At 45.9% G+C, this 27,809-nt stretch overlaps 1 protein-coding gene across 3 annotated transcripts; it reads left to right on the top strand.

The window, feature by feature from the left end:
• The first annotated feature begins 196 nt into the window (after positions 1–196).
• On the top strand, positions 197–27,809 carry lipeb (lipase, hormone-sensitive b). 3 transcript variants are annotated; one of them, XM_076051051.1, is made up of 15 exons: positions 200–346; positions 733–766; positions 3,301–3,341; positions 8,258–8,499; positions 9,176–9,460; positions 11,068–11,158; positions 12,113–12,258; positions 12,643–12,828; positions 13,383–13,535; positions 17,632–17,776; positions 19,050–19,277; positions 21,721–21,909; positions 22,945–23,117; positions 24,786–25,052; positions 27,117–27,809. In XM_076051051.1, the coding sequence occupies exons 1-15, from the start codon at positions 256–258 to the stop codon at positions 27,522–27,524; spliced, it is 2,679 nt and encodes an 892-aa protein (XP_075907166.1). In that variant the 5' UTR covers positions 200–255; the 3' UTR covers positions 27,525–27,809. The 3 variants fall into 3 exon arrangements, with proteins under 3 accessions (XP_075907167.1, XP_075907166.1, XP_075907168.1); XM_076051053.1 differs by lacking the exon at positions 733–766 and having other exon boundaries at positions 244–346; XM_076051052.1 differs by lacking the exons at positions 733–766; positions 3,301–3,341 and having other exon boundaries at positions 197–346.

The raw sequence follows: 27,809 nt of genomic DNA, 5'->3' as shown, positions 1-27,809 counted from the left end.
CTCTGTACATTGTCTGACCCCTCCTTTCCCCCCCTTTGACCTTTCCTGTGCTCGCTGGACGGGAGCACGTTACATTACAAGCCAAAGTTGTACAACCGTATTGGGCGGAATTTCGAGTGTCGCGATTGGCTTGCGGGGACACAAAGGCGGCGTTCATTGGCTTTGAGTTTCGGCCATAGGCGGGGCTTACGCACCCCCAGGCAGGTATGAAGGGGAGACGTGAGGGCTGGATCGTAAACAAGAGAGTGGGCGAAGATGGCGTCGAACAAGAAAGGCGGAGGAGGTAGCAGGTTCGAGAAAGGCGTGAATGGGAGACGCTCCTCGAAACACAAAGAGTGTCCCGTGGGTGAGTCGGCGGTCTTCCGTCCCGAGCCCTTTCCCACCCTCTTGCGCTCTTCCCTTTCATGTTGGTCCCTCGCGTCACCTCTCGCTAGCGGGCATTAGCATCTAGGTTAGCTTCTCCGCGGTGTAGCCGCACAATCCACCGGCGGTGACCCGGTTACGTCGGTCCCGTGACAGGCGGCTTGAGCGAGGTGTCCCCCTGTTAGACTCCGTTCTCTAGAGCACAAACACCACACTAGCCCCTGCTCGAATCTTCTTCTTCTTCTTCTTCTTTTTTTTTTTTTTGGTGACAGAGTCGTGTGTACCGTTGGCTGTAGTAACAGTAGTGATCTTCATCCGCCACGCATTGATGATCTTTGTTTATATTCACGGTTTCACATCTTCTCTCAGCTGCTGCTGACACTGGCAGGACGCACCCGAACAGGTAACGGTGCTCCTCACACTCACACCAGGGCATGTGAAGGGGAGGAATGAGAGAGGATAAACGTCACCAAGTACAAATAAACCGATTACATGAAGCGATGGGGTCCCGGGATGACTTGTAAACGGGGTTGACGTTTATGAGCAGCATTTGAATCAGGACCCCATTACCTGCTGTGATCCGCTGTCGGACATAAACGAAAGTTCCTCCTCTGCCCTGTTATACCATTTCTTTCCTATTGCGACTTCTAGATTTGTCCAGTCAGGCCCAAGCCACAGCTTCAAATGCGTCCTTGATCTTTGACAGGACCCCATCATGATGTAACTCTTTAAATGCATCCAACAATTGAGCTTTTCCTGAGGTTGGATTTGTACTGTATTTGTTTTTTTTTTTGTTTTTTTCCTATAGTGTGTGTTGTGTGTGTGTGTGTGTGTGTGTGTGTGTGAAGTTTCTTTATTAGGGTTTCTACAGAATAACGTGTGTGTAGCCTGTGAATAAGTGTTCAAGAGAGAGAGGAAAAGTCCACCTTTCACTTGACACACTTTCAAAGTATCTGTGCTACTTGAAGATTAAGTTGAGGCAAATGATGAAGTTATAGAGCCCCTTTAGGACCAGATCCAAGTTTTTTTTTGCCCCACCTTGCTGGTTAAATAAGTTGGAATCTCCAGCCAATATATTTATATTTTTAGAGCTGTATAAGCCTCCTTGGATGAGAGGTGAAACACGTCTAAATAAAAAAAAAAACAGTTGACTCAACTTAATCTTCTCAGTATTACAATTACTTGGATGTCAGAATCTTCAGACAATCTGTGGCATCTGTGCTAAAACCTTTTCTTCTCTTTGTGATGTCACAAAGTGCCCCGCTACCTCTTGCAATTCAGTGACAACGCCTTCTGCCAGATGTTTTTTCACCCTCTGACCCGGTGTCTGTTACTGCTTTGTTTTGTCTCCTTGCGATCACGTGGAAGATAAACCTAAAGCATCAGTTTTTATTTGAGACAATAAATAAAGACAATTATTAAAACAAGTACATTGTATTCATCTAATATAGAGACTTTCTTTATTTAATATATGAAATGTGCAGTCTTGAAGTGAGCTTTGCGTTTTCTCCTTCAGCTGGGTGAGGAAACTCATTGTTGCTCGTTTCCTGTCGAACCTGATCTGTATCTGCGGAGGGTGGTCAGAGACTTCTTAGAACAACGCCACTATTCTTTTGACGACGGTGCTTCCCTTTTCTGTATAAGCTGTCTATTTTCAAATTCTGCTCTACTCCCGAGAAAAGTCTCTTTGTAACTTGACAAAGTAAAAAAAGAAAATCTAATTGCGTCTATTCTTTAACAAGCAGTATACAGACAGTTGCAAACAGACACCAGTCCACGCGAACAATGCTGTAGCCTGCACATTGATAGCCTAAAGTGTAACTTTCAGGAAACCAAAACAATACGGTGGAAATCCTGAGGGTCATTTTATTGACCGGTTACATACCTTGTCACGTGGCATTGTTCACAAAAAGTGAATGATCCTGTTTTATCCTTCATATCCTTATTGGCTCAGTGGAGGTTCACTGCAGTGTACAACTACGACCTTTAGCAGTGGAATAATAATGCATGTAGCCAATTCACCTCTCTCTGAATGTCTTTTCCCACTTTATATGCTTATAAGTGCAAAAAAAAGAACTGCGGCGTCACAAAGAGAAACTGTGTTCACTGCTGCCCTGTCTAGTTGGGTGCATGCACAGAGAATTGTCTGCTTGTAAAACATGTTCTTGTAAGTGTTGTAAATGATCCTCCACACTTTCAGCCTGCTTTTTTTAATTTACGAAACACAGTTTGAAAACCGAGTGTCACTAAAGTGCACAACAAACAAACATGGACAAGAAATGAGAAAGACCCCAAAATAGACCAAATTATTATTCTTTTCACAACAGAGCCCTAATATGCACAAAGTGCTTTAAAAAATGTTGAAGGTAAAACAAATATGATGTAAGCAGCTCCATTAACCGGCAAGTCATGTCAGTGACGTCAGGACTGATCTGATATTTTAGTTTTTGGTCTCATCAAACTGAATTTCGAGCTCTGTGTTGGGAAGTGAAACAAATCAAAGATCTTAGATGAAGGGAGTGTTGTCTGTACAAGTCACTGTGGCGTCACTGGTAGTATCTGCCTTTACCGGCTCTGCCAATAATGTTAAAGGTTGCGGGGAGTTGCACACTCAACTACCAATAGCAAAGGAGTCCCAATGTCAGAGGGATCCTCTTCACTGGGACGGGCTTGTCTGAAGCCGTGGCTCAAAAAGAGGCTGCATGGGAGAGACCATCGGATCGGAGAGAGCACTCCCTGCTGTCAAGCGCCGCTGCCGGGTCGGTGCAACCAGGCCGATTCATTGGACGAGCAAGTGACAGACGGGAGAGAAACAAAAACCAAATTGGAAAACCTTATCTCATTCCTCTCCGATTCCTCTCTTTGCCACGCCTCCTCCCCTCCCTCGTCCTGCTTCTCATTCCCTCTTTCTTTACTCTTGAACTGCTTTCATGGAAGAGAGGAGACAGACATGGACACAGCCTTGATCTCAGACACTGGTAAACACTTTTACTTATTTCTCCCCCTCCCTCCTCTTGTCTTTCAGTCGTCATGTCCTTACACTTGGTTCCTGGATGCACCCTGTTGGTATTTTTGAATTATTGAATAAACTGCTCCTCTTGCAATGTGAGGGCTTGGGGTGAAGTGCTAAAAGTTTTTTATTGTCCACTGGCGCCCTTTGGATGTTTCAGGATAGTGTGATGTAAATGACAGAGGGCTTTTTGCATGAGTAGAGGGCTTATTGTTTGAACAACAAATGTCCTGCTGAATAATAAGAAGCATTGCAACAGCCTTTAAAAAAAAAAAAAAAAAAGATATTACCATGTGGAAATAAAGGCATAGTGCCTTGCATTATAAGGACAATTGCATTTAAAATAACATTCTGCTCCACCAGTGCAAATCGCCCTTCATCATATACAATGAAAACACTTATACAAAAGTCACGTGGGCTCAGCAAGAGTCATAATAATGTTCCTTTGGTTGTATTTTGCCGTGGTTGTTGCACCTGACTTTTTAAAACCACCGCCCATCTCTGTCTAATGTGGAGGAACCGGCTGAAGTGCTCTGACCTTGGGGCCACAGTGACCACACGGCTCCACTCTCACGTGGGTGGATGACGGTGAAATATGATGCTTATTATCAACACGTTTGGCCTTTCACTTTTCTTTCTAGGTTTTAATTCAAGCATCAAACACAGTAAAGCACTCTGTGGCCGCAGAGGTTATAGAGTTTAAAGAGAAGTGCTGAGTGCCGTTGTAATTGCAAAAGTTAATTTGCATCATGTTTACGCATGTTCCACTCCCTGCGGTCGGCAGGGCTGTAATATGCACAAACTTCATTATAATTAGGTGAGTTTTAGAGCAGCTTATGCTGATCCAGTGGTTCCTAATGTCCACGCCTACATTATTGTGTCAACACGAGGCCCGTCGGCTCCCAGTGCCGAGAGTTTTACCTGCAGCTCTAATTATTAGAAATGCAATTTGAATTTTGTCTCTCTGTGATGACAGTAGCCGCTTCTCTGGTATGCTGTTTGTGTGCACCCCGCCCCACCCCCGCAGTTGTTGCTCCCCCCCAAGAGCAAATGAATGTGTTTGCACACTGCTGCCAAGGCTGGCGCCTGCAACATCCAGTCAGTGCAGCACAAACAGAATCGATTTATTTGTCCTGCCTAGTCGGTGATGACGAGCACAAGTTCAATGGCAGACCGTTATTGAAACAATAACAATTGAACAGTTGAAACAACAAAACAAGGCGACACAATGAAATGTCACTGGAAAACTACCCAACACCACTTGACACATGAACAAGAAAAAAAAAATATTGAATTCAAACAAAAACCTGTCACCATCTATGAGGGGATAACAGGGCATGTTTTCTGTATCCATAATCGACCTTGTCAGATAAGCCTCAGGGAAGCTGAGCAGTGTTCAAAATTCACATGGAAGTTTTACAAATACACAGTCTGGGCAAGTATTTTTTTAAACATCCATTTTTTTTGCCAGCCAGGAGCTCATATAGTGCAAGTAGAATAAAATGATCTGACTGCCTCAGAAAACAACGATAAATTGCTGAAAAAGTTTCAGCAATCCATATTTCGTGTCTGCACAAATTGCACCCCCCCCCCCAAAAAAAACCTGTCTTCCTCGAGAAATAAAAAGGAGTATTTCTGATTGCTGCCACATTTAAAATTCGCCCAGAGACCCTTGATTAGATGGAATACCTAATAATACGGATAGTTGCATTGCCCCTATTAGCTTTAAGAATCTCCAGGCTGCCCAGTGAGAGGAACATACCAGTCAAAAACACTCAAATTTAATGCGTCAAGCCAGTGCAGTAATCACAATTTTTCTGTATTTTTATATTCATTTTGTTTTTTAAAAATACCAACTGGAATTGCACTTTCTGTGTTCTGTTTCCATGGTGGTTTAGTCATGAGACATAATTATATTTGATGGGGTTGCAGTCATTTGCCCTGAATGGGCGTGCAGTCAAGGCCCACAGCAGATATGTTAGCCTTTGTAAGTATTTATGAGAGGATTGTGAAAAAAACATGAGTGCAGTGCAGCTCTGTTTTGTCTGGCCTTCCAAATATTTTATCGGGCTGTCTTTGGCCTGGAGGACCATGAAATGTCTCTTGAACTAAAAAGGAACATTAGCTCAGAGGGACGGTGGTAACATGGATGTGTAGCGCACGTGGGCTCGGTTCATCCGAGTGAGACAAGGCTAGGAATTGTTTTTTTCCCCGTTTCTTTTTTGAATGGCCGTTGATTTTGGTTGGGCCACAAATCCTTGCTCTGTAAGGTTTGGGTTGTTAGAGATGACGCATGTTTTCCCCTGCCAAGTGAAGAGAACAAGTCAAATGTCCCTGTTCTTCACATTGAATCCAGTTTGCTGGTTTGCTAACAGCTGAAATAGGGCAGTTTTGCACCGCAGCATTAGGTCATTTTTCTTCTAGCCTTCCTTATCTGTTTGGAATCTGCACCCATAATCGCAATTAGTCACAGACTCTCTGAATGATCTTGTTGTAAGCAAAATGTCAAGACAAAGAAATATCTCTGTACAGGTCTCTTTGGTTCCCCCCTGGTAACCTGACACAGCAATGTTTTTGTTGTTGCAAAATTCTAAATAGGATGGGATGGCTTTATTTTTTCTTTTCTTTTTTTTTTTTTAAGTGTTAAGGTCCTTACACACCGGGCAATAGGCGAAGCGACGCAAATAAGCGATGCAAAAATGCGAACTTTTCGCCATTTTTTTCTGAACACCAAGCGCGACACAAATATGCATATAAAATTCACTAAGCGAATAAAGTTTGGGGCTCAAGGAGAAACGATGGAGTCGACTACATCCTCAAGTGATGATGTCCTGGTGATGGTTGAATGAAAAAGGAAAAAGAATAGAAGTCATTGGCTACACCCAATATTGTTCTTGAGAAGTGTTGCGGCCGTTAAATGAAAGCGATGACTTTCGAATGCTTAGTTCCTCAGTTTATAGTGTGGACGTGTGTATTCTTGTTGTATTGTTAAAGATCTTTATCATTTGTTTTTCCTGTCTTGAGAGGGTGTGTTGTGGGCATCAGGTGGATTTACAGGTCCATGTTTGCAAAGGGAGAGAACAAATTACCAAAGTTTTGATGTGATGTCATCGACATGCCAACATCATTTTGATTGGTAAGAAGTCCAGCCGTCCGCCTTTTCGCCTCTGCAAAATTTGACACGAGCCAAAAAAAAAAAAAAACGGCTGCTTTTTCGCTCCGTGCAAATTCGCTGCCGGTGTGCAAGGACCTTAAGAATCAATTAATCAACTTTGATTTGTAAAATGCTGTATCGCAACCAAAGGTGTCTCTGAGCAATGATGCACAAACCGACACAACAACAACAACCAACAACAACCAACAACAAACAAACAAACAAACAAACAAACAAAACTAACTGAAACCAAGACCAACAAGGTGTGATGGCAGCCAGGAAATACTCCCCTGTAGGAAGAAACCTAGAGCAGCTCCGGACTCCAGAGGGGTGGAGATGGTTGGAGTAAAGAAAATTACAAAAATGAAGAGAGAGATTTGCATCGTCAGAATTGAATGATATAATTGGCGTTTGTTAAACACAAGGAACGGAAGAAGTTTATTTTATCGTACTGTTCCAGTAGATTGATGGCCAGAATTGTCTCAAGTGACCTGAGACTGGGACATCCCAGGCTCGATCCCCTAGCCTTGGTGCGCTGTTTACGTTCAGTGTGGTTCGGTTCGGTTCAGTTTATTTCATGTCCCAAAGGGCAAATTGGGTTGCAGCTCATAGGACCCCACAAAGTAAAACATAAAAAACATACACTGACACAATCACACGTCATACATACAGTACATATAATATAGATAGTGATATAAATATGAATAGCATGATCTATATAAAAAGAATACAATAAATATAAATAGCACTCTACACCAAAATACTAAAACTCCTAATTAAAACTGTTAATAGTATAGTGCTCCATCAAGTGCATTAGGTCAAATAGAGTGCAGTCTCACACAGTGCATTGGCCAATACAGACAGCGACAGAGTTGACATTGCGCATCCCGCAGCTACTTTGAGGCATTCAGTGCTCAAATGAAAGTAGGCACAAAAGAGAATTTATATCTCTGTTTTTTCAAGCTTTTAAGGTCCTTAAACAGCCCACTCCCCCCTCCCCCCAGTGTCAAAGGAGGACCTGCCCCCCCTTCCCATCCCAGTCTCCTCTGATCTGATTGCCACTTGCCTACTGTCAAAGTCAGGCTGCTCGCAGACAGCCGCATTGTGGAATGAGAGCTCCCATGTGACGACGGGCTCAGTCCACAACAGTCGGGATCCAGCGGGACGGGCTGTCAGGTCTTTGTTCTGCTGCATTAGGGCCAGTCTGTCCTTCCGCACACCTAATAAAACTCACACTGCGCTGTGTGTTATCGGCGACGCGCCTCCCTCTGGGCGGCCCAAACCCGAGTCGCTCTTTGTCGGCGTGCGACTAATCTCGTGTTTGTTCCTGCTTGCGTGAGGTTTGCAAAGGGCGTCTGCGGTTCCACTCGTGCCCGCCCAGATCTCAGCGGAGTTCGGCTGCTTAGTCGGATTTACGTCATTTAATTTCAAGCCTTGTTTAACATATCTCAATCAATGCACTTTTTTTTTCTTCTTTTTAATTCCAGGCTATAGGGGATTAGTTAATGAGGGCGAGAATATTGTGTAGGATATGCCCAATGATATCCCACCTGGCACAGTGTCTACATACTGATAACACCTCCGTGTGTGTGTGTGTGTGTGTGTGTGTGTGTGTGTGTGTGTGTGTGTGTGTGTGTGTGTGTGTGTGTGTGTGTGTGTGTGTGTGTGTGTGTGTGTGTGTGCAAACGTGATTCATTATCTTTTACCCCCCTTGTTTCAACTCCTGGCAGTGATGGACACCAAGGCAGTGTTTGCGGCCCTCTACAGCGTGTGCGAGGAGAACGCCGCCTTCTTCTCGGGGGGAGACAAGGGCCCGCAGGGAGACGCGGCGCGGCGGCTGGTGGCCGTCATGAGGCTGATCCAGGAGCACGCTCGCAGCCTGGAGCCCGTCGTCTCGGGCTTCGCTTCCGTCTACCACCACTTCGACTTCGACCCGCACATACCCGCCAATGGCTACCGCTCGCTGGTCAAGGTAGGCTGTGCAATGCGACGGTTATGGATGTGCTCTCTCGCCCGCTGAGCTTTGGGATTTGCAAAACCCTGTGCTTCGGCACTTCCTTGTCGATATCCCTCTACCGCCCTGTGATTTTTCTTTATTTTATGGTCATTTATTATGATTATTATTATTTATTTTTTTAGATATTGATTTAATGTTAGGAACCAAGTGAATTAATTCCTTCTTGCTACAGATGATCTGCCCCGGGCTACAGCCACTGTACTTTATCTTCTGTACTCATCGATAAAATTTCATGACCTTTAGTGACTGCGGGCCTGAATGGATGCAGTGAAACAAACAAGTCTTCTCTCTCCAGATTGCCTCCTATAGATGTGTATATGTAATCCTCAGAGTAGACAAAGAACTTTTTACTCCAACCGCAAAGTTTCCAGGCCTCTGAGGAATGTTTTGCTTCTTTATGCATTCAGGGCAGACCTACATATTCTTTCAAAAACAGAACTGTTACAAAAATGTGTTGAACTCTCTTGTTCTGCAAAAACAATTGTTAATTTGCAGAAAAGTTTGACAGTCTGAAGTCTAATTATTGTTTTCAATCAAGATGAATGGGTCTAACTACGGCTATAAATGAATCTTTGTTTTGTTTTTTTCAATGAGCTCCTGATATTGTGCTGAATTCTGAAATGCGTTGCAGGTGGTGCGATGCTGCCTCCTCCACATCATCCAGAAGGGCCGCTACATTGCCGCCAACCGCCGCAGCATCTTCTTCCGGCTGGCGCACAACGCCAGCGAGATGGAGGCCTACTGCAACGCCCTGTGCCAGCTGCGCGCCCTCATGTACCTGGCGCGGCGCATGCTGCACGACAACCACCACGGTGACCTTTTCTTCCACGACGAGAGCGGCCTGAGCGAGAGCTTCGTCCGCGAGTACTCGTCCATGCACAAGGGCTGCTTCTACGGCCGCTGCCTCGGCTTTCAGGTGAGGACGGCCACGCGTGGAACAGCGGAGATAAGAAAAGGGGGTGATGAACAGGGGGACGGCTGTGACCCCAATTCTAGATAAAGATAAAGGCAGAGGAGTTCAGGGTGTAATTGTTTTTCTACGTTCAAACATTCATGCAAATTCTGCATCACCTTTGCCTGCAAAGCAAGATATGCAACATTCTCATATTTACAACCCTGGCAAAGGTTCACGTGCATGTTGCTGCACATCATGAGATGGGACATCTCCCCAGTTGCAAATATTTGGATAGCAATTTCATGTCCAGGCTCGTGCAAAGAGACCTTCCGCACTGAAATCAGTATGGGGTTGGGGGGGAGGGGAGTGCGATGTTGATTTGTATTTGTTTTGCATGTGTAATGTCTGTGCCAAGGGAAGAAAGTGTTGCATCGTCAAAGTTTTTCTTTTGAATGAATAGTTCACTCAAAATGGATCCTCGCACAGTTACTGCCTGAATTGGTTTGCACTTAAATGTAATGTTTGCGTGAACTGTCTTATGCAAGTGTACAACGCACACCAGTGTCATTATGTGCAGTGGCACTGCGCAGCTGTTGAGGAGTCACATTGGTTCAAAATGGCAAAACACATTCAATTATAGATTTGTTTCTATTTTATTTATATTTATATGGCCTCCCAGTTCACAGAGGGGGAGACTTGGAGCTCTTTTTCTGGCTGTACCTGCGAGCTGCTTCACCACTGCCTGGAGCCAATCTCCCACCAGTCGGCCGATTTATGCAGGCATTTTAAAGTAGAGGAAATGAAAGAATTTGCAATTTGAGGAAGCCAGGAAAGGTGCACGGCGCTAAAACCTGCAGTAAAATGAAGCGGGTGACAAAAGCTGCAGTGCACGGAGGAAAGTACTTTTTTTTTATGGGGGCGGTCCGACTAGAAAGGCTGAAGTCCCAGCGGGCAAGTTGTCAAAGTTATCTGAAGTGAAGAAAATGATGAAAGCCTTTTCGTATTATTTACATCAATTAATTATGTACAAGGCTGCTGCCCGTCTCAGGGAATGGAGCCTTTTTTTTTTCTAACTCTTTATCAAAGCCCCTCACATCTGATAAAGAAATCTACCTCTGGAATTTTGTTAGGACTGATGCCTTTTGCTCAGGTTTTGTCATATTAAAGGATGTGACAGCCTGTGGGCAGGGTAGTCTGGAACCATGTGATGTTGTTGCGTATTGCAAGTGACAGGTGAAATCATGCCCTCAGGTCGAGGTGAGTAAAGTAGACAAGTCGTGTTTGACTTTGCTTGTTTGGTTGTATTTGTTTCTCATTTGAAAGCACCCCAGCAGCAAGTCGCAGGGATTGCTCTCCTGGATTTGTGTGCAGACACTTTGCCACAAAATGACCTACATTTTTTTTCTTTTCTTTTTATGGAATGATGCATTGCTCTCTTGGCAAGCTACACACAATACTGCTTTTGACTGTGGAATGTCTGTGGCCTTTTAGCAAGAGAAAGCTATGAAAGAGAACATAATTTAAGCCAGGTTTAAGACGCGTCTAATTTTCTCAATATACGACACTATTTTTTTTTTTTTCTTTTCATTTTGCTTTCTCCGCCCCCCCCCAACCCCCACCACCACCAGTTCACTCCGGCCATCCGGCCCTGTCTCCAGACCCTCGCCATCGGACTGGTGGCCTTTGGAGAAAACTACAGGCGCCATCAATCAGGAATAGGTCAGTCTCATCTCGCCTGCCGTTAAACGGCCTCCCCATCCAACCACTTGTTCATTCTGAGCTCGTACTCATCCCGATGTTTACACCGCTCCACAACCCTGGACTCTGCACCTTTTGATGTAATGTGGGTTTGGGGTGTAGTTGCTCTTTCATCCCTCAGAGTCTTGTGTGGGGGAGGGGGTGGGAGCTGGTGCGCTGGCCTTCGGTCTGTATTTTTCAGTATTTATTTTTTTAATTTTTTTTTCGAAACATGCCCAGTTGCACCCTAAGCTAGAGCTGGAAACGCATGTTTAAGGCTCAAAAGGAATCCTAAAGTTGTCATGATTTCTCTGTGCTCTGTGCTGCACCACAGTGGAGGCAGGCGGCATTGCACCATACGGTGAGTGTCCTGGTGTTGTGCTGGGTCCTATGTAGTGTAGCATTAGGACTATGTTGATGGATAATGTCTCTGTTCTAAATGCTAACTGGTTTAGCGGTTAGCCTCATTAGTCACCCACGTTAGTTGTGCTGGGATTGTGTCGCTGCTTGTGTTTCTTTGTGCTACGCCTCCCACCACTGACTCCTTGTGCAGTGGGGAGGATGACACCTCGCTGAAAACGTTTCTTTCTCAGCGACTCAGCTGGAACGGCATGTGGCAGCAGGCACAGTTCATTGCTGCAAGGAAGTAATTAACTGTTGTCAGCCGCCACTCCTCTGAGGTTTGCTGTGTTTTTAATGCTGTGTTTTCTTCCCGGCCATTCTTCTTCCCTTTTATTATTTCTCGTTTTGGATTCTCATTAAGATGTTCCAATGATGCTGTTTACGTGCCCCCGTCGCTTCTGTTGAATTGTTTCTTCCTTCTGCAATTCCAATTATTTATTTTTTTTTCCCCCTTATCTTCATTTTTTCTGTGAATATTTTGAGCAAATACTAAACTCTTATTTTTGCGGTGTAATGCCTCCTCCCCTTCTGCAGGTGTAGCGGCCAGCTCCTTCTTTACCTCAGGCAAATATGCCATCGACCCAGAACTGAGAGGGGCCGAGTTTGAACGAATCACCCAGAACTTGGACGTCCACTTCTGGAAGACGTTTTGGAACATCACAGAGACGGAAGTCCTATCAGTAAGTTGACTGTTAATGCTTCACTTTCTCTCTCTCTCTCTCTCTCTGTCCCTCTCTGTCTCTCTCTCTCTCTCGCACATGCACATGCACACACACAGTCAGTCAGTAACCGACCCGTGTCGTCACACGTGTAGGTGCTGCCCTTTCTTTGACTTTAAAACCACATCAGGAACATTTTTTTTCATTAGGTTCTATCATTATGCATTTTTGGCTTACAGGCCGCCGTCTGTAATAATAGAGTGGAATTCAATTTCTCCTGCCTCATGATTTATTCATCCGGTCCCGTCTTCTCTCCGGTGACCCGACTCGCTCCATAACTCGCTCTCCTCTTTCTCCCCCTCCCCCCCCCCCCCCCCGACTCCCGCAACTTCCTCCGCACCTCAGAGCCTTGCCAGTATGACTTCCACTCCGGTAAAGGTGAACCGGGCGCTCTCCGTTCCGCCCGTGCCCTTTGACCTCCCGCTGGCAGCCAACCACAGAGCCTCTGTGACCATAGCCCCGCCCTCGGCGCACATCGGCTCCGCTCCGGTGCAGATGAGGCTCATCTCCTATGACCTGAGGGAAGGACAGGTAACAAATCACCCGTCTGTGTGCCGCTTTATAATGTCGGTCGCTGTGCGACTGTCTTCTCACGCTGCTTCCCTGTAACCATCTGAAGAACTGAGTCGTTCTTCTCTGTCGGTTTGTACCAGGCTGCAAAAGAACAGTGTTTTAGTGTATTTTTCTGAAGCATTCTCTTCAGTCTATTTAATGCAGCCATATTGATTTGACACTTATCAATTGAGAATGACTTGCTGCCAGCATGCTTCAACACCGACAGTGAGGTCCCTTTTTTTGATTGTGCAAGGTTCGAGTTTGCATCATCGCTCTGCAGCAGCTACTCTCAGCTCCTCACCCTCCTCTCCCTCCCACCCTGTCTGCTGCTAATGAATAGAAGTGATTGTGTGTGGTCATGCAAGGACTGGGGTGGGGGTGCAACTTAGCTAATCCTTCCACTAAAAAAAAAAAAAAAGTTGCAGTGACGCACATTAAGAGGGTGTTTAATGAAGCAATTTGACTGAACGTGTTCTCACCTTGGTCGTCGTAACCCACTTTTATCCTGTGTGTCGCTCCCTCCACTCCAGGACAGCGAGACGCTGCTATCTCTGTGCCGCTCTGAGGGGGGAGCCATCTCGCTGTCGCTGGGGAAGAAGGCCAAGAGTCTCCCCTCCTCGCCCTTCCTGCTCATCCACTTCCACGGGGGAGGCTTCGTGGCGCAGACCTCCAAGTCGCACGAGGTAAGCGGGCTGCCGACAAAACGCACTTGTCGTGCTTAACGTGCTTGCAAAGCAAAGTGATTAGTGTTGAGAAATAAGCCTAAGCCTTACAGCCAATGAAGTTGCTTCATCTCTGCGTCTTTTCATTCTGGCAGCATGAGATTTAGATTTGTCAAATAATTTTTGATGAAATACACATTTCTGTTTCTTCAATTAGCTTCAGCTGGATTTGAGCTAGCGAGACGTCACTTCACCTTCTCTTCAGATCCTCAGCCTGAAATGATGTGTTGATTGGTGGCTGGCAGTGAAGAGTTTGGTGCGGGGGTGGGCGTGGTGGTCCAGTCCGGATGTCGGTGTCGCTGCTTATGTCGGGTGTTCGAGCTAATCAGATTATTTTTGCTTCGTTTGTTCCTGAAAGAGAGGACTGTTTTGCACCCTGTTACTGAGGCACTGATGCTGAACAGTAGTTGTGCCCAAAATGACTCATGTTCTAAATGAACACTTTCTTCCCATTTCGTTCGTCCCCAAATGTATTTCAATCCCTCTGCACTTTAAAAGACTGTAGCTGGAGGCAGTGGGTTTTTTTGGGGATTTGTCATGGGTCGATCCAACTCTGTAACCGAATTCTGAAGAGTTTATTGTGACCCTGAAATTAATTTTTGTTAATGTGAAGAGTTATGGTCAAAGGTCAAGTCTGCAGGGCCATCAGATAATCCCATTATAAGCACCTTAATTCAGAATGGCAACTTTTTTGTTGCTGTTGCTGCATCATCCATTCATCCTAGTAGTGTTGTAGGACCACTTTTTAAGGGTCTTGCTGTGGTCTCGGACTGGGCGGACTTTTTTGATCAAGACCAGTCAAGATTTAGCCAGCACTACAATGACAGATAATAATAATCCACCTGCTGTGGTTTTACACTCTGTTTGTGACTCCCAGAGTGACACGGCCCCTTTATTCTTAGTTAATTAAGTTTTTAATTTTATTAAGCAAAGTTGTGTTTTTGGAAATGATTCAAAATAATTGGCAAAGCAGCAAAATGTTAAAGAATATTATTAAAAGATACTTTGCTGAAAAGAGATGTTACTGTTCGATTTAGAAGCAAACTTGAATTTAAAAAATATACTGGTCATTTTTTCTGTTTTGTTGTTATTTTTCTTTGATATATAAAGTCTTGTCTTGTCTTGTCTCAATCTCGATACTCTCTTGTCTTGATGATGTCTTGGTCTCGGTTGGTGCGGTCTTGACTATAACACATCCACCAATACATCCTGGTTTTGCCTCCCACTTGCACGTGAAGGCAATTCTTAAGGCTCGTTGTGTGCGTGATCTATTGGGCAGCTCGAGTCAGGTGTGCAGGGGATTTATGTTCCTCCACGGTGCCACGACTTCCCAAAGTCCCCCCTGCTTGGCTCAGACATCCTCATCCACAAAACTTTTTGGGGTTTAGGCTTCAGTCTTTCCGCCGGTTTGCACGGTCGGCGGGACGCAGCTCCATGGAATCACAAGGACACGACCATCCTTGATCCGCTGCTGCGTAGCAGCCAGACGACGGGAAGCTGCAATCAGAGAAGGGCGTGAACGGGGGCCTGTCATTTCGAATTAAAGACAAACTCTGCAACCCCACCAAGAAGGATTACCGGGGGCGCTAATGGAAAGCCTGTCTGTGTGTGTGTGTGTGCGCGCCCCGCTCCTCCTCTTCTTCTTCTTATTGGGACTTATTTGGGCAGTACACACTCTGCCGCTCTCCATCATTTTAATATCACAGTCCTGTTTGTTCTCTTGATGTTAGTGAGTTCCAGCAGACGTTGCACCCCAGCCGTTCGGACTTCGCTGGGATGGATGTGCTGGCTGCTCATTTAGCAATTTGGCACACCCGCCCTCACCCCAAACATGAATAGAATGTTTGTGTACAAGACGAGCTGCCTGAGTCATGTCAAATTAACCCGATTAGTTCTAGCTTAATAAGTCTGTGTGTGCGCACGCGCTTGCAGAAAAGCGCGTCTGCCTGCTGGGCCTGTTGAGTCATTTGCTCATTTTGTGCAGGGAGGTGATGAACTATGACTGGCAGACCTATCGGTGGTCTCTGAAGTACATTGAGACTCTTTACCGCCCGGCAACTTGCAGCTGTCACTCGTACATGGCAGCAGCACCTCCGCACACCTTTGGGAACAGCAGATAACTACAGATGCACACTTGCAGCACTTTCACCCACTAATCTGCAGACACTTAAGATTTAGTGGGAACACTGCAGAATGGGTGTTAGATTTTAGGCTGCGTTCAGACTGCAGACGGATCTGATTCCAATCAGATTCCTTCTCAAATCCCATCTGGACGCATCTGTCCAGTTGGGATTTGAAACTACCTCCCGAAGGTGGTTTCAATCCTTTTTGCAAAAATCGGATTTGATGTTATTTGTGACTGTTCAGACTACAAACGAGCCATTCTGCTTCAATCTGGATGGGCTAAAAATGGGATTTTGACTGGCAGTCTGAACAAGGCCTTTATAGTTCAATCCAATACAACAGGTTGCCGCTTTGTAATCTATCCATTCCTTTTTCCTCAAAATGTTCAGTGTATAGAATAGTGCAGGTATGTTAGTTGTTATACACTTGGTAGAGTAGTATGAAAGCCTGCCAAACAGTTCTTCCTCTTTTGTTGAGGAAAATATAAATTTAGCCAGTGAAATAATTTCCCCTCTATAACTGACGGTAAAAACAGGAATTGAAATTTACATGCAAGCAAACGTTATGCGCATTCGCGGTTTTCACGTCTGATGCTGCAAAAACCAGTGTGGCCTCCATGCAAAAATACAACATGGGCTCTCTTGGTCTGTAGCTATGCAAATAATTTAGTCAAAGAAAAGGGCAATGCGCTGTATTTTAATTGTAGTTCATTGTCGACTACTGAACTAGTAGATTGTACTCGTGTCACAATGGCTCGAAAATAATTATACGCACTCAAACCTTTTTTTCGTTAATATTCTGTTTTTTTAATAGTATTTGTGTGTATTTCTCGCACTTTTCAAAAACTTTCTGCCATAACACACAGTTCAGGAATTTGGCTCCTTATGATGTCAGAAAGGGCACCAACGCTCCACTCCACACAACCACCTGGCTTTAGCAGTTTTTGTTGGTCTGTCATTTTTTTTTTTTTTTTTAATATTTATGTAATAATTAATCAAGCGAGGCTTCTGATAGCAGGTATTATACAGGACCTTTAATGCTCAATTAATTGCTTGTCACTGTAAAGTTATACAAACACCGACAGTGTTTGTGTTTTGTTTTACTCTGTGTCTGTGTGTGTGTGTGTGTGTGTGTGTGTGTGTGTGTGTGTGTGTGTGTGTGTGTGTGTGTGTGTGTGTGTGTGTGTGTGTGTGTGTGTGTGTGTGTGTGTGTGTGTGTGTGTGTGGTGGATCCAAAGCTGTCACTTGTGAGCCGAGCCCTGTCATGGTTATTCAACAAGGTGTTTGTGAGGCGATAAAGACGGAGAAGGGAAGAATGGATGCACCGCCGAGGGAATATTTTGTCAAGATAGGTTCTGACATATCTGTCCCTCTCTGAGGTCACAGCGTTTGCAGGTTTGTCGACGCGCCTCGTTTCCGTCGTTGCTAGGAACAGGAAAAACATATTCAGACGGAAGCGGTGCAATGAGGACGGCCTACAGTCTGCTGCCTCGGTGTCACGGCCCTGTAAATCCACACTGTTCCGCTGCCGTGAAAAATAACGAATAAAACAACGCCAAAAGTAGGACATGTGGGAATGTTATTTGTTTCTACTGTATGAGAAGAAAGGAAATGGAGGTGACTGCGAGGGCAACGCTCATTCTGCTTTAGTCTAGACAGTAAGCCCGAAACCAGACAGATGACATCAGAGCGACGCATCATTTTCATAACTTTGCCTCCTCTCCTTTTAAAGTTCACTCTCGCATCTCTTCCTGAGCGCTGGCATTTATTTATTCATTCATCTTTTTCCCTCCTCTCCGCCTCCTCACTTTGTTGTTTTACTGCGGCTGCTATTATTTCTCATACAATAATGGAGCGATTGTCAAAGGGAGCGTTTGTCTGCTGATGACTTTAGCCCTCAGAATGCATGTTGTTCTTTGTTTGTTTTCTTGCAGCCGTATCTGAAGAGCTGGTCTCAAGACTTGGGCGTCCCCATCCTGTCTGTGGACTACTCTCTGGCCCCTGAGGCTCCCTTCCCTCGGGCCCTGGAGGAGTGTTTCTACGCCTACTGCTGGGCTCTGAGGAACCATCACCTGCTAGGTAGGTACCTCACGTCGCTAACAAAGCAGAGCTGAACTGAGGCCTTTTCCGCGTGTATGTGGGTGGTGTTTTTTTTTTTTTTTTTTTTTTAATAACAGCTTCTCCTATGCCAGTTTGCTTATTGCCTTTTTTAAAGCCAATAAAGAAGAATGGGGCTTTTGTAAAGCTAAAGCTCAACCTCTTTGTCTCTTAGACATCATCTTTGAAATAGAACGGGAGAAAATTGTCCTTTTATTATCATTGCAAAATATATTGTAGAGTGCTGCAATTTATTTTTTTTTCTCAACGATGTGCAAAAAAAAGCAGTTGCAAAAAGTATGTTAAAGTAAGATAGATAAAAAGCAAAGATGCACTCCATGTCTTATGTGCAGAATTTGTTTACATGATCTTATCCCCTCTGCAGCCGTCCGCCAGAATCACAAGTGAAGCTAGTTTTCTAGCAGCACTTTGTATTTTTTTTTCACAAACCTTCATCTATTCTCCCACTCATGAGTCTTTACATCCAGTTTCTCAGCCGTCACTGTCACTCCAAACTGGTGACTCGCTCGTACACTGTGCCGCTGCCATTGCTGTTGTTGTTGTTTGATCTATTTCTGGTATTGTGTTTCATTTCTGCTTACAGGACCGGTCACTACAGTGTTTATGTCAATTTTGGTGTGTCTCTGCCATCACACAAGAGTTTTTTGAGCAAAGATTGTTTAGTTTATAACCCTTTCTGCGTGTATGTGGACACTGTCTTGGCCTCCACTGTCCAGTTTCTGTTTGCGGTTTAACCTCAAGTCAGTCAGTCACGCTAAAAAAGGCTAGAATTTTTTTTATTTATTTATATATATATTTATATATATATAGAGCCAGGATGCTCCATCAAAGTGAAATAGCCCTCACGCCTTTCAAGAGTGGACTCATTCATCACTGTGAACGTAGCGGCACTTGACTTTTCCTCTGCTTTAGTGCCACTATTGTGACACTCAGAAGGCAGAAACAAGGATGATTAAAAACCCATCAATAGGTCTCCAAACCAAAATCTGCCTGCTCCACTCTAAATCTGATCTCCAATCACCAACCCGTCAAATGAACCGGTGGAGCGGCGTTGGAGAGGGTGAAATCCAGCGCTGCAGCCCCTCGACAGCCACACATCCAGCTGTGATCCTGCGAAGGAAAACAAAGCAACAAAAAACCCAAAACATTCTTGTGACACGATGTGCATCACATTCCTCTGTGTATTTCAACGTGACGTTCTATTTCCGTCCATCTGTCCCCGCCTCCCCCGCAGGTTGGACGGGGGAAAAAGTGTGCCTGGCTGGTGACAGCGCTGGAGGCAACTTGTGCGTGACGGCGTCGATGCGCGCCGCTGCTTTCGGTGTGAGGATGCCAGATGGTATCGTGGCGGCCTACCCGGCCACCCTGCTGACTGCCTACGCGTCACCGTCCCGTCTGCTAACACTTATGGATCCCCTGCTGCCGCTCAGTGTGCTCTCCAGGTGTCTCAGCGCCTACGCAGGTCCGTGTCTCTCTGTGTGTGACTATATGTGTGCATGCATACAAACAAGTGGCTTGCAGAAGTATTTTTATACTCTTTGCACTTTTCCACATTTAAATGTTTGATTGGATTTATGTGTGAAATGAGCAACAAAAAGTGATTCTTAATTGTGAATTGTCAGGTGAGTGCATGGTTTTCCATTTTTTTTTTTTTTTTTGTTGGCCACAATTAATGTCGCAGTAGTATTCAGCACCCATCAATACTTTGTAAAGCCACTTTTAACTGCTGTTTCAGCTGCACCTCGTTTGGAATTTCAATCAATCAATCAATCAAATTTTATTTATATAGCACCTTACAACAGCCAAACGGTGCACAAGGTGCTTTCCAGAGTAAAACATAATAAAAGCAGTACTAATAAAACATAGTTGAAACACAAAATTGCCATGAATGCGCAATTCTAAAACAAGAATAAAATGCAAAAAGTGGAAGATATAATGAAAACAACAGTCCAGTCAGTGGCAATGCATAAAGTGCCAGCCTGAATAAATGACTTTTTAAAAACTGTGAGTTCAGTGACAGCTTGTAACTGAGCTGCGAGAGAGTTCCACAGCTTAGGGCCCAGAACGGCAAACGTCCAGTCTCCAAACGTTTTGTACTTGGACCCGGGGATGGAATTTGTGTCTACCAGCTGCTCACGTCTAGACACTGAACTTTTCTTTTGGGCCATTCTTCTTTGAAAAATGGCAGATCAGATTGGATGGAGAGCGTCTGTGAATTGCAAATGTCTTGTCTGAGATTTCTAGTTGGATGAAGGTCTGTCTGGCCTTTGACCGGGCCATTCCAACACACGAGTTTGCTTTCACCGGAACCGTTCTGTTGTATCGCCGGCTGTGTGTTTAGGGTCGTCGTCCTGCTGCAGGGCATAAAATCTCAGTCACACACGTATATTTGTGGTTGTAATGTGGAAAAGTTCAAGGGGTATGAATATTTTGGGAGCCACTGTGTGTGTATATATATGTACTTGTGTATGTGTGCCATTCCTTAGAAATCAAACCATAACACTTTCGATTTAAATTCTCTTTGCGGATCTTGGATGTGAGGAAAAGTACATTTCACTTAAAGGTTCAATGTTATTGACCTTTTTTAGATCTTTAGCTTCCATCTCAGGCTCCAGAGCAGCAGACTTGCCTGATAAATTATACCAAACATGCTCCACAGTTTTCCAGAAAACGTCTTATTTCATTTAGCCCTGTGTTTCCAGCTTCCTGCAAAAAATATTCTTTAGCTTCTGGCTGAAACTGATTTTTTTCAGGTGAGCTTTCAACGCGTTTGTGTTCCTCTCATTTCTGGGAAGTTCACAGGCGGGCCACGTAACAAATTGTGGTTTGAAAATTAAATTGAAATTGAATTGTTTGAAGATTGGCAGCGTGAGTTTAGCATAATCTAGGAACTGTTAATATTTAATGCGTTTCTGGTATCTGGCAGCGGCTGAAGTAGCTGCACTGCTGCTGCTATGAGCCCCATCAGTCTCGGCCACTTCACTCTTGACGCGCTCTGATCTGATCCATCCACGGAGCCGCAGTGCAGCAGTGATGAGGATATTAGGGGTTTGATCACTAATTGGTTAACATCATTAAAATTCTTGTCACAGGAGCCCTGAAGAATGGCACTTGGTGTTACGTTGCTGTGCCGAGTTACAGCAGCATAACAGAAATTTTTACGTGTGTGTGTGTGTGTGTGTGTGTGTGTGTGTGTGTGTGTGTGTGTGTGTGTGTGTGTGTGTGTGTGTGTGTGTGTGTGTGTGTGTGTGTGTGTGTGTGTGTGTGCGCGCATTTTTTCCATCTGACTTGGCTAAAATTAGTTTATTTTTTGCCATCCTATCTGAAGCAGGAGGTCTCCTGGGCTAACTGGAGATTTGCTGACTGCGTTGCACTGTGAGATTTTTACTTACGGCTCTCAATGTTTGTTATTATTGCCGTTATTGAGCCGTCCGCTCGCCACGCGTCAAGTAGGGGGGAAAAAAACGCTGCATGCAGCGTGTTCGGTGACAGCGGCGCACGCTGCAAGCTCTTTAGCTGCCTCGTAAGACAAGCGGAAACGGTTGTTGGCAGCGATGATGACGGTCATGATGGAAGGTAAAAAAAAAACGAACGTGGAGGTGAAGAACCTCCCACGCGCTGTTTTGTCGATGTGAACAGATTTGCAGTTATTGGCCAAATTTGCAAAAAAGAGTTGTGGTTTCTGCTGCGTAGGTTTTTTTTTTTTTTCTTCCTGCTGCACCACTTTGCATTGCTGCTTATCGAACCTTCTCCCCACGCTGCCATTAACCATCCAGCCCTTATTGCTCTCCAAATGACAAAAACCACACGTGGCGCCTAATGCTTTCTGACTGTGCCTCCACCTCCCCAACACCTTCTCCTCCTCCTCTTCATCCCTCCTCCTCCGCCATCCCTGCCCCCTCCAGGCACTGAGCCGCAGGGGACGGAGGCGCAGATCGAGAGGGTGAGCACGCTGAGCATGGTGAGGAGAGACACGGCGCTGCTGCTGAGGGACTTCAGACAGGGGGCCTCCAACTGGATCCACTCCCTGCTGGATTCCAACAGAGCGCCGCCGTTGGCTGGCGCCGCTGCGGAGGCGCCTCCCGGAGCCACCGGTACACAAACACACACACACACACACACACACACACACACACACACACACACACAAACCCCCTGCTGCGGCCGAGAGCTTGGGTGTGCGTGTGTTTTGTCTTTTGACGGCTCCCGGCGGTCCGGCTTTTCTCGACGGCACCCGGCCGCCTCGCCGCGCAGGTCCGCCGCCCACGTTTGCGCCGCACTTTTCATCAGACAGATTCAGTTTTTTCCCAGCCCGATTTTGATCGGCGCCAAGGCCTCGTGCCACAGGTCCCCTTTGTTCGACGCTTGTGTGCCCAATTATCGCCGCGTCGCGCTGCGTCGCTCCATTCATAGCGGCTCACCTCTCCGGCGCCGCGGGCCCGCCGACAGTAATTTTTAATTGTAGCCGCCGTAAATCCGCTCGTGAATAGCAATTTCCCCGCCATCCCTTTAGCAAGGTAACACCCCTGCAGCTGCGAGCGCAAACTAATGAGAATGTCATCGGCGTGTGTACATTATTAAAAGGCCGCGGCGGTTCATTATTAGAGGGCTGGGAGACGGGCCGCAGTGTTTCGCAGGAAACCGCCGTGACGGCGACTCGCTCCTCCGTTTTGACGGCGAGCGTCGGGCACACGCCATCGCCATGGCATGACGCAATTTTTTTCCCCCTCCTCCTGCCCTCGGCCACCTCGGCCCACCTCTGCCGTCGCCCCCTCTGATACATCCCAATTTGCATTTCGGGCTTTTAACTATTGGCTGTCAACCAGAGGACGTATTAAAAGTGGAAACGGTAGGATAAGCAAAAGTGCCTGCGCGCTTCTTTCTGTGTCCTTCCGCAGCTGCCGACCCCAATTAATTCTGAGTGGTGTCCTCATCATAGGCACAACACTATGTACTCTGTGTGTGACTGTGTGTGTGTGTTTGTTTATGTAATTACGATTGTTTTCCAGGGCATTTACTCTGCACTTAGATTTTTGTTTGGCCAAATATCTAATTTACTGCCACCGCTCCACCTCCACCTCCCCTCCCCCACCCATCCATCCACCCACCACCACCATCTCGTCCCTCAGGAACGGTGAGGAAGAGCATCTCGGAGGCGTCCATTTCCTCCCCCCACGCTGACCCCCCGGTGCCCTCAGACTTCCCCAGCAGGCAGCTATCTGCCAAGAGCCAGACCTGCCAGGATTTGGGATCCCACAGCAGCTGCACCTCTCGCAGTGCTCCGCTGCTCTCCGAGTGCACGGTACGCCGCGCTTCACTGGCTTTACATTAAGATTAGGGAAAGCTGTCCGTTCGGACGATCCCAATTCAGAGAGTGTTGACGGTATTAAACAGCTGAAGAGGGCCGGCGTGGCTTTTTAGCGGCCCCCGCGTAGTCCAAATGTCACATATGCCGCGTTCAGACTGCCAGACAAAATCTAGATTTTTAGCCCATACAGACTGAAACCGGATGGCTCTTTTGTAGTCTGAACAGTCACAAATCACATGAAATACATATCTGTATCGGTAAAGTTTTGCAAAACGGATTGAAACCACCTTCGGGAGGTAGTTTCAAATCACATCTGGACAGATGCGTATCAGTGTGAACGGCTCCAAACACACCGATGGGTTTTGACTGTCCGTGACGTCGCTCTACGCGACGCAAGACACAATGCGCCACCAGAGGGCGCCATTCCAGGTGCGGAGCTGTAACGTCATGAAACAGACAGGAGTAGAAAACAGCAGCAGTCCCTGAACAGAGGAGGAAAGTCATTGGCTCATCAGTGTGTGGGGAGATACTGTAGCTCCATTCAAGGCCATGAATCACAACAAGTGCTGCTGTCGCAATTATATGAGGTCACGCACTACACGCTACGCTGGACGACGCCTCCGCTCCGACGTCGTTGCTACATCAACCTGTCAGATGGGTCAATAATGTGGCCCAGTCTGAACAGATCCACATCCCATTTGGACACTTGCTAAAACCAGTGTGGACAGTCAGCCCCTAAAATGGGAGTTGAGAAGGAATCTGATTGGAATCCGATTCGCCTGCAGTCTGAACGCAGCCTTTGGCAGTGTGTTGTCACACCAAGCCGTGTCTCTGCGCCGTCACTCGGCTCCATAGAAATGAGAAAACTCCATCTTTTCGTCCCTCTTTTGCCCAGCGATGCTTGGTTAAGTTGCAGGCTGAGTGCCTCTCAATGTGCTGAATTTGTGAAATCGGCATGTTTTTTTTTTTTTTTTTTTTTGGGGGGGGGGAGATGATAAATCTTTGCGAGGCTGCTCTGCCGGAGTCCAGTGTGGAAAATGGGAGATCTATCTACTAAATGGGACCTTCAAAACATAACGGGACCGGCCAGTTGGGAGGATGTAGTGGGAGATGAGAGCCACTTTGCGGCAGTTGCTTTTTTTTTTTTCTTTTTTTTTTTTACAAAGCCCGCGTGAGCAAGGCTCAGATTTAAAAAGGTATCAAACTCTTCTGGCCCTGCCTCCCACAATGCGGCGTGCCCTGCAGCAGTGTGCGCGCCTTTCCTTTCATAAATCTCGGCTCAGATTATGTCACCCGTGCCTCCAAGACAGTTTTTTTCTCCCTCGTTTAAAAAAAAATGCTGACTGAATATCAAAGTTTCTGTTGCGTGGGCGCCGGCAAGGTGTTGCAGATTATCCTCAGATGTATTTTCTCACCGAGCAGACGGGATTAGCGGCGGGCTCTGGGAAAACTAGCAAGCAGAGGTGATTTTCTGACTCAGACGGTTTTTTTTTCCGTCTGAGTAGAGATCATTTTGCCGAGGCCATAAGGCTGTTTGGATGATTTTTCAGATGAGGGACTTTTTTATGCTTTACAAAAAAAAAAAAAAAAAAAAGTTTTAAGTTTTCTTCTACAACAACGTGTAGACTTCATTCCTTTTTTATTGTTTCTTTTGTCATCCAGCCTGAGGACATGAATATCTTCCTCACCAAGAACGCAGATCCTGCCGTGTCCAGCGACCTGTACTCAGTGGCCATACCGCCCCCTTCAGGAGAGGAGACGTCGGGGCTGGAGTTCCCTCGAGAGTTCCCCCAGGGGTTCGAGCCCCTGCGCACGGAGCAGCTGACTGAAATGAGAGTGCAGAGTTCCCCGGTGGTCAAGGACCCTTTCTGCTCTCCGCTGCTGGCGCCTGACAACATGCTGAAAGGACTGCCGCCCATTCACATCGTGGTAAGACACAGCTGCAAGATGAATCGGTCCACATAGAGAGCAGGTAGCAAGCCGTGACTACAGCCCATTATATCACAGACGTTTTACTTTTTTATTTTATGTCTTGGTTTGAGATTCTGACTAGTTCAACTAATTTGACAGCCAAAGTGTGTAGCTTTTTATTTGAGGAGAGAAAAAATATTCAAAGTAATAATCCAAGACTCAAGCAAGGAGGATAAAAAAAAAAAGAAATATATATATATATATATATATATATATATATATATATATATATATATATATATATATATATATATATATATATATATATATATATACATATATATATATATATATATATATTTATATATATATATATTGACCTCCGTCTGGTTCCTCGCTTGGGAAATTTTCCAGCAGCTCGGAGCTACCCTGTTCATCTGTACAAATAGGGGCTTGAGTATAAACAGCGGGGAATATTCAGCCTGTCAAGCGGCCGAGCTAATGAGACGGGTTATTTCTTTTATCCCGACGCTCCTTCTTCTTGGAGGAGACCTGTTGGAAGGAGGCCTGCACACCTGGTGGACCAATTTCACACTGTTGGAGGAAAGAGTTGCTCTGTTCCTAGAATAACAGGAGAGGGATGGAAAAAAAAAAAAGCCAGCGTGGGCTCTCGGAAAGCCTCTACAGACGACCCCGGTGCTAAGCTCGCATTTCCTTTCACGCCACAAGTGTCAAACTCTGGCCCGTGGGCCAAATTTGGCCCGCAGCGTAATTATATTTGGCCTGCGTGGCAATACAAAAATCACCACTACAGCTGGCCCACCGGTATTGTACAGCACATGTACTGCTAATGCTACACATCCCAGAGTGCTCTGCTGGTATTTTTGCTTACTATTTACTTTAACACACGACCATCATTATCATCAACTTTATTTATATAGCACATTTTAAAAAACACAGGGGTTGCTAAAGTGCTGCACATTGGGACATACAAATAATAACTTGAACAGTTGATTTAGAAAGATAACACAAGCATAAGGACAAAACAAACAGGCTCACGGCAAGTGCTTTCCTAGAGGAAGCCAAACAAAGTGGAAATAAGTGTATTTAAATGTATTGAAAGCCAAGGAATTAAAGTGTGTTTTTAAAAGAGATTTAAAAACAGGAAGCGACGCTCCTGTTTCTGTCTAATGTAAAAAGGCAAATCCTTCCAGAGCTTGGGAGCAACTATAAGTAACATTTTCTTTATGCACCTTTTCTTGCCCCTCCAAGGCATGGACTTGAATGGTTGCACGTTCATTGAAGGATGTTATGATTAGTTAATTAGTTTATTGTTGTTTTTTTAAATATTTTTAAATGTATTATCATCCCGTGGAAAAAGCTTCCTTTTTAATCAAAGGTTGCAAATAAATAAGAGGCAGTGTTGGCCCAAGTTTCACATTTTGGCCCAACTGTGTATTTAAGTCTGGCACTCCTGTGTTATGCTGTTAATCCGCACAACCTGAGTCAAAGCGCCAGTGCGGCTAATAATGAAGGAACATTAATGGCAAAAGCAGAGCAAGTGCAACAAAAAAAAGCCAACAAAACCAAAATCATTTAATCCTTTTATTTTTTGAAGCATAACCGAACTGACGAAGAAGCGTTCCGTCTGAATACACATCGGGAAGAGAGTGTGTTTGAATATTGAAATGTCTCCGCCTCGGGAACCGTGTTAACCACCACCGCCCGAGTCCCGCGTGACGAGCGCTGCGACAGAGGGAAGCCGAGGCCCGCCAGCTCGCCTCTTTTTGAGACGGGTGTTAATATGAAAGCGAAGGGGAATCGCCGCTGAATTTAAAGCGGCTCGATCAAGTCGGCGGGAATGTAAAGGAGAGGCGGGACAAAAGCGATCAGGGCTTCGTGACTTCCTTTGCTTCATCCGTTAATTAAGATTCTCAACATGACTGACGGGAATCCTAATTTGCTTTTCGCCATTCACACCCCACTCTCCTCTCCTCTCCACTGCTCTCGCCTCTGCTCTCTCTCTCTCTCTCTCTCTCTCTCTCTCTCTCTCCCTCCCTCCCTCTCTCTCTCGACTCTCAGGCTTGCGCTCTGGACCCCATGCTGGACGACTCGGTGATGTTCGCCAAGCGTTTGAAGAGCCTGGACCAGCCCGTCACCCTGTGCGTGGTGGACGACCTCCCCCACGGCTTCCTCAGCCTGTCGCAGCTCTCCCGCGAGACCCGGGAGGCGGCCAACATCTGCGTGGAGCGCATCGGCGCCGTCTTCGCCCAGAAGGACACGCCCCCGGAGCCGCGCAAGCACCGCAAGCTGGAGCGGACAGATAGGGGCGTGTCGGGCGCTCCCGGGGAAGCCGGCCCCCTTATCGTCCGTCCCGTTGACGAAGTGACGCTGGCGCCGGCCAAGAACGGGGCCGAGATTACCGACGGAGAGGACTTGGTTGCCGCGGTTGCCCAAAATAACAGCGAGGCCGACGCTGTCGTGCTTTGAGCAAGGTTGTATCAAAGGAGAAAAAGTAAAAGAAGAGGCTGCAGAGACCTGAGGAGCGAAGGCAGAGAGTATAAATGAAAGTCAGACAGATTTAGGCACTAGGCAGTGTAATGCCTAGGAAAAAAACCCCAGAGTAAGAGAAGGGTGTCATCGCAGGAGGAATGCCTAAACTTTTGAGAGCAAAGAAAAGAGGAGAGCATTAAAATTCGCCTTCCTGCGCTTTAAAATTCATGCCACTTGTCTGCACGCCATCCGTGCACTGAGGCAAATCTCACAGAGGAGAGG

The sequence above is a fragment of the Nelusetta ayraudi genome, unplaced genomic scaffold, assembly GCF_046127955.1.
Source record: "Nelusetta ayraudi isolate G7.1 ecotype Tasmania unplaced genomic scaffold, CSIRO-AGI_Nayr_v1 ptg000131l, whole genome shotgun sequence".
Lineage (NCBI taxonomy): Eukaryota > Metazoa > Chordata > Actinopteri > Tetraodontiformes > Monacanthidae > Nelusetta > Nelusetta ayraudi.
Note: the sequence above shows the minus strand (reverse complement) of the source record. Positions and strands in the feature narration are given on the sequence as shown.

What these genes read in the sequence shown, in the direction of transcription:
- lipeb (XM_076051051.1), top strand. Translation starts at nt 256, where the DNA reads ATGGCGTCGAACAAGAAAGGCGGAGGAGGTAGCAGGTTCGAGAAAGGC. An exon ending in CAGAGACGGAAGTCCTATCA is followed by an intron (nt 12,259 to 12,642) that starts GTAAGTTGACTG and finishes TCCGCACCTCAG; the next exon opens with AGCCTTGCCAGTATGACTTC. An exon ending in AGACCTCCAAGTCGCACGAG is followed by an intron (nt 13,536 to 17,631) that starts GTAAGCGGGCTG and finishes GTTTTCTTGCAG; the next exon opens with CCGTATCTGAAGAGCTGGTC.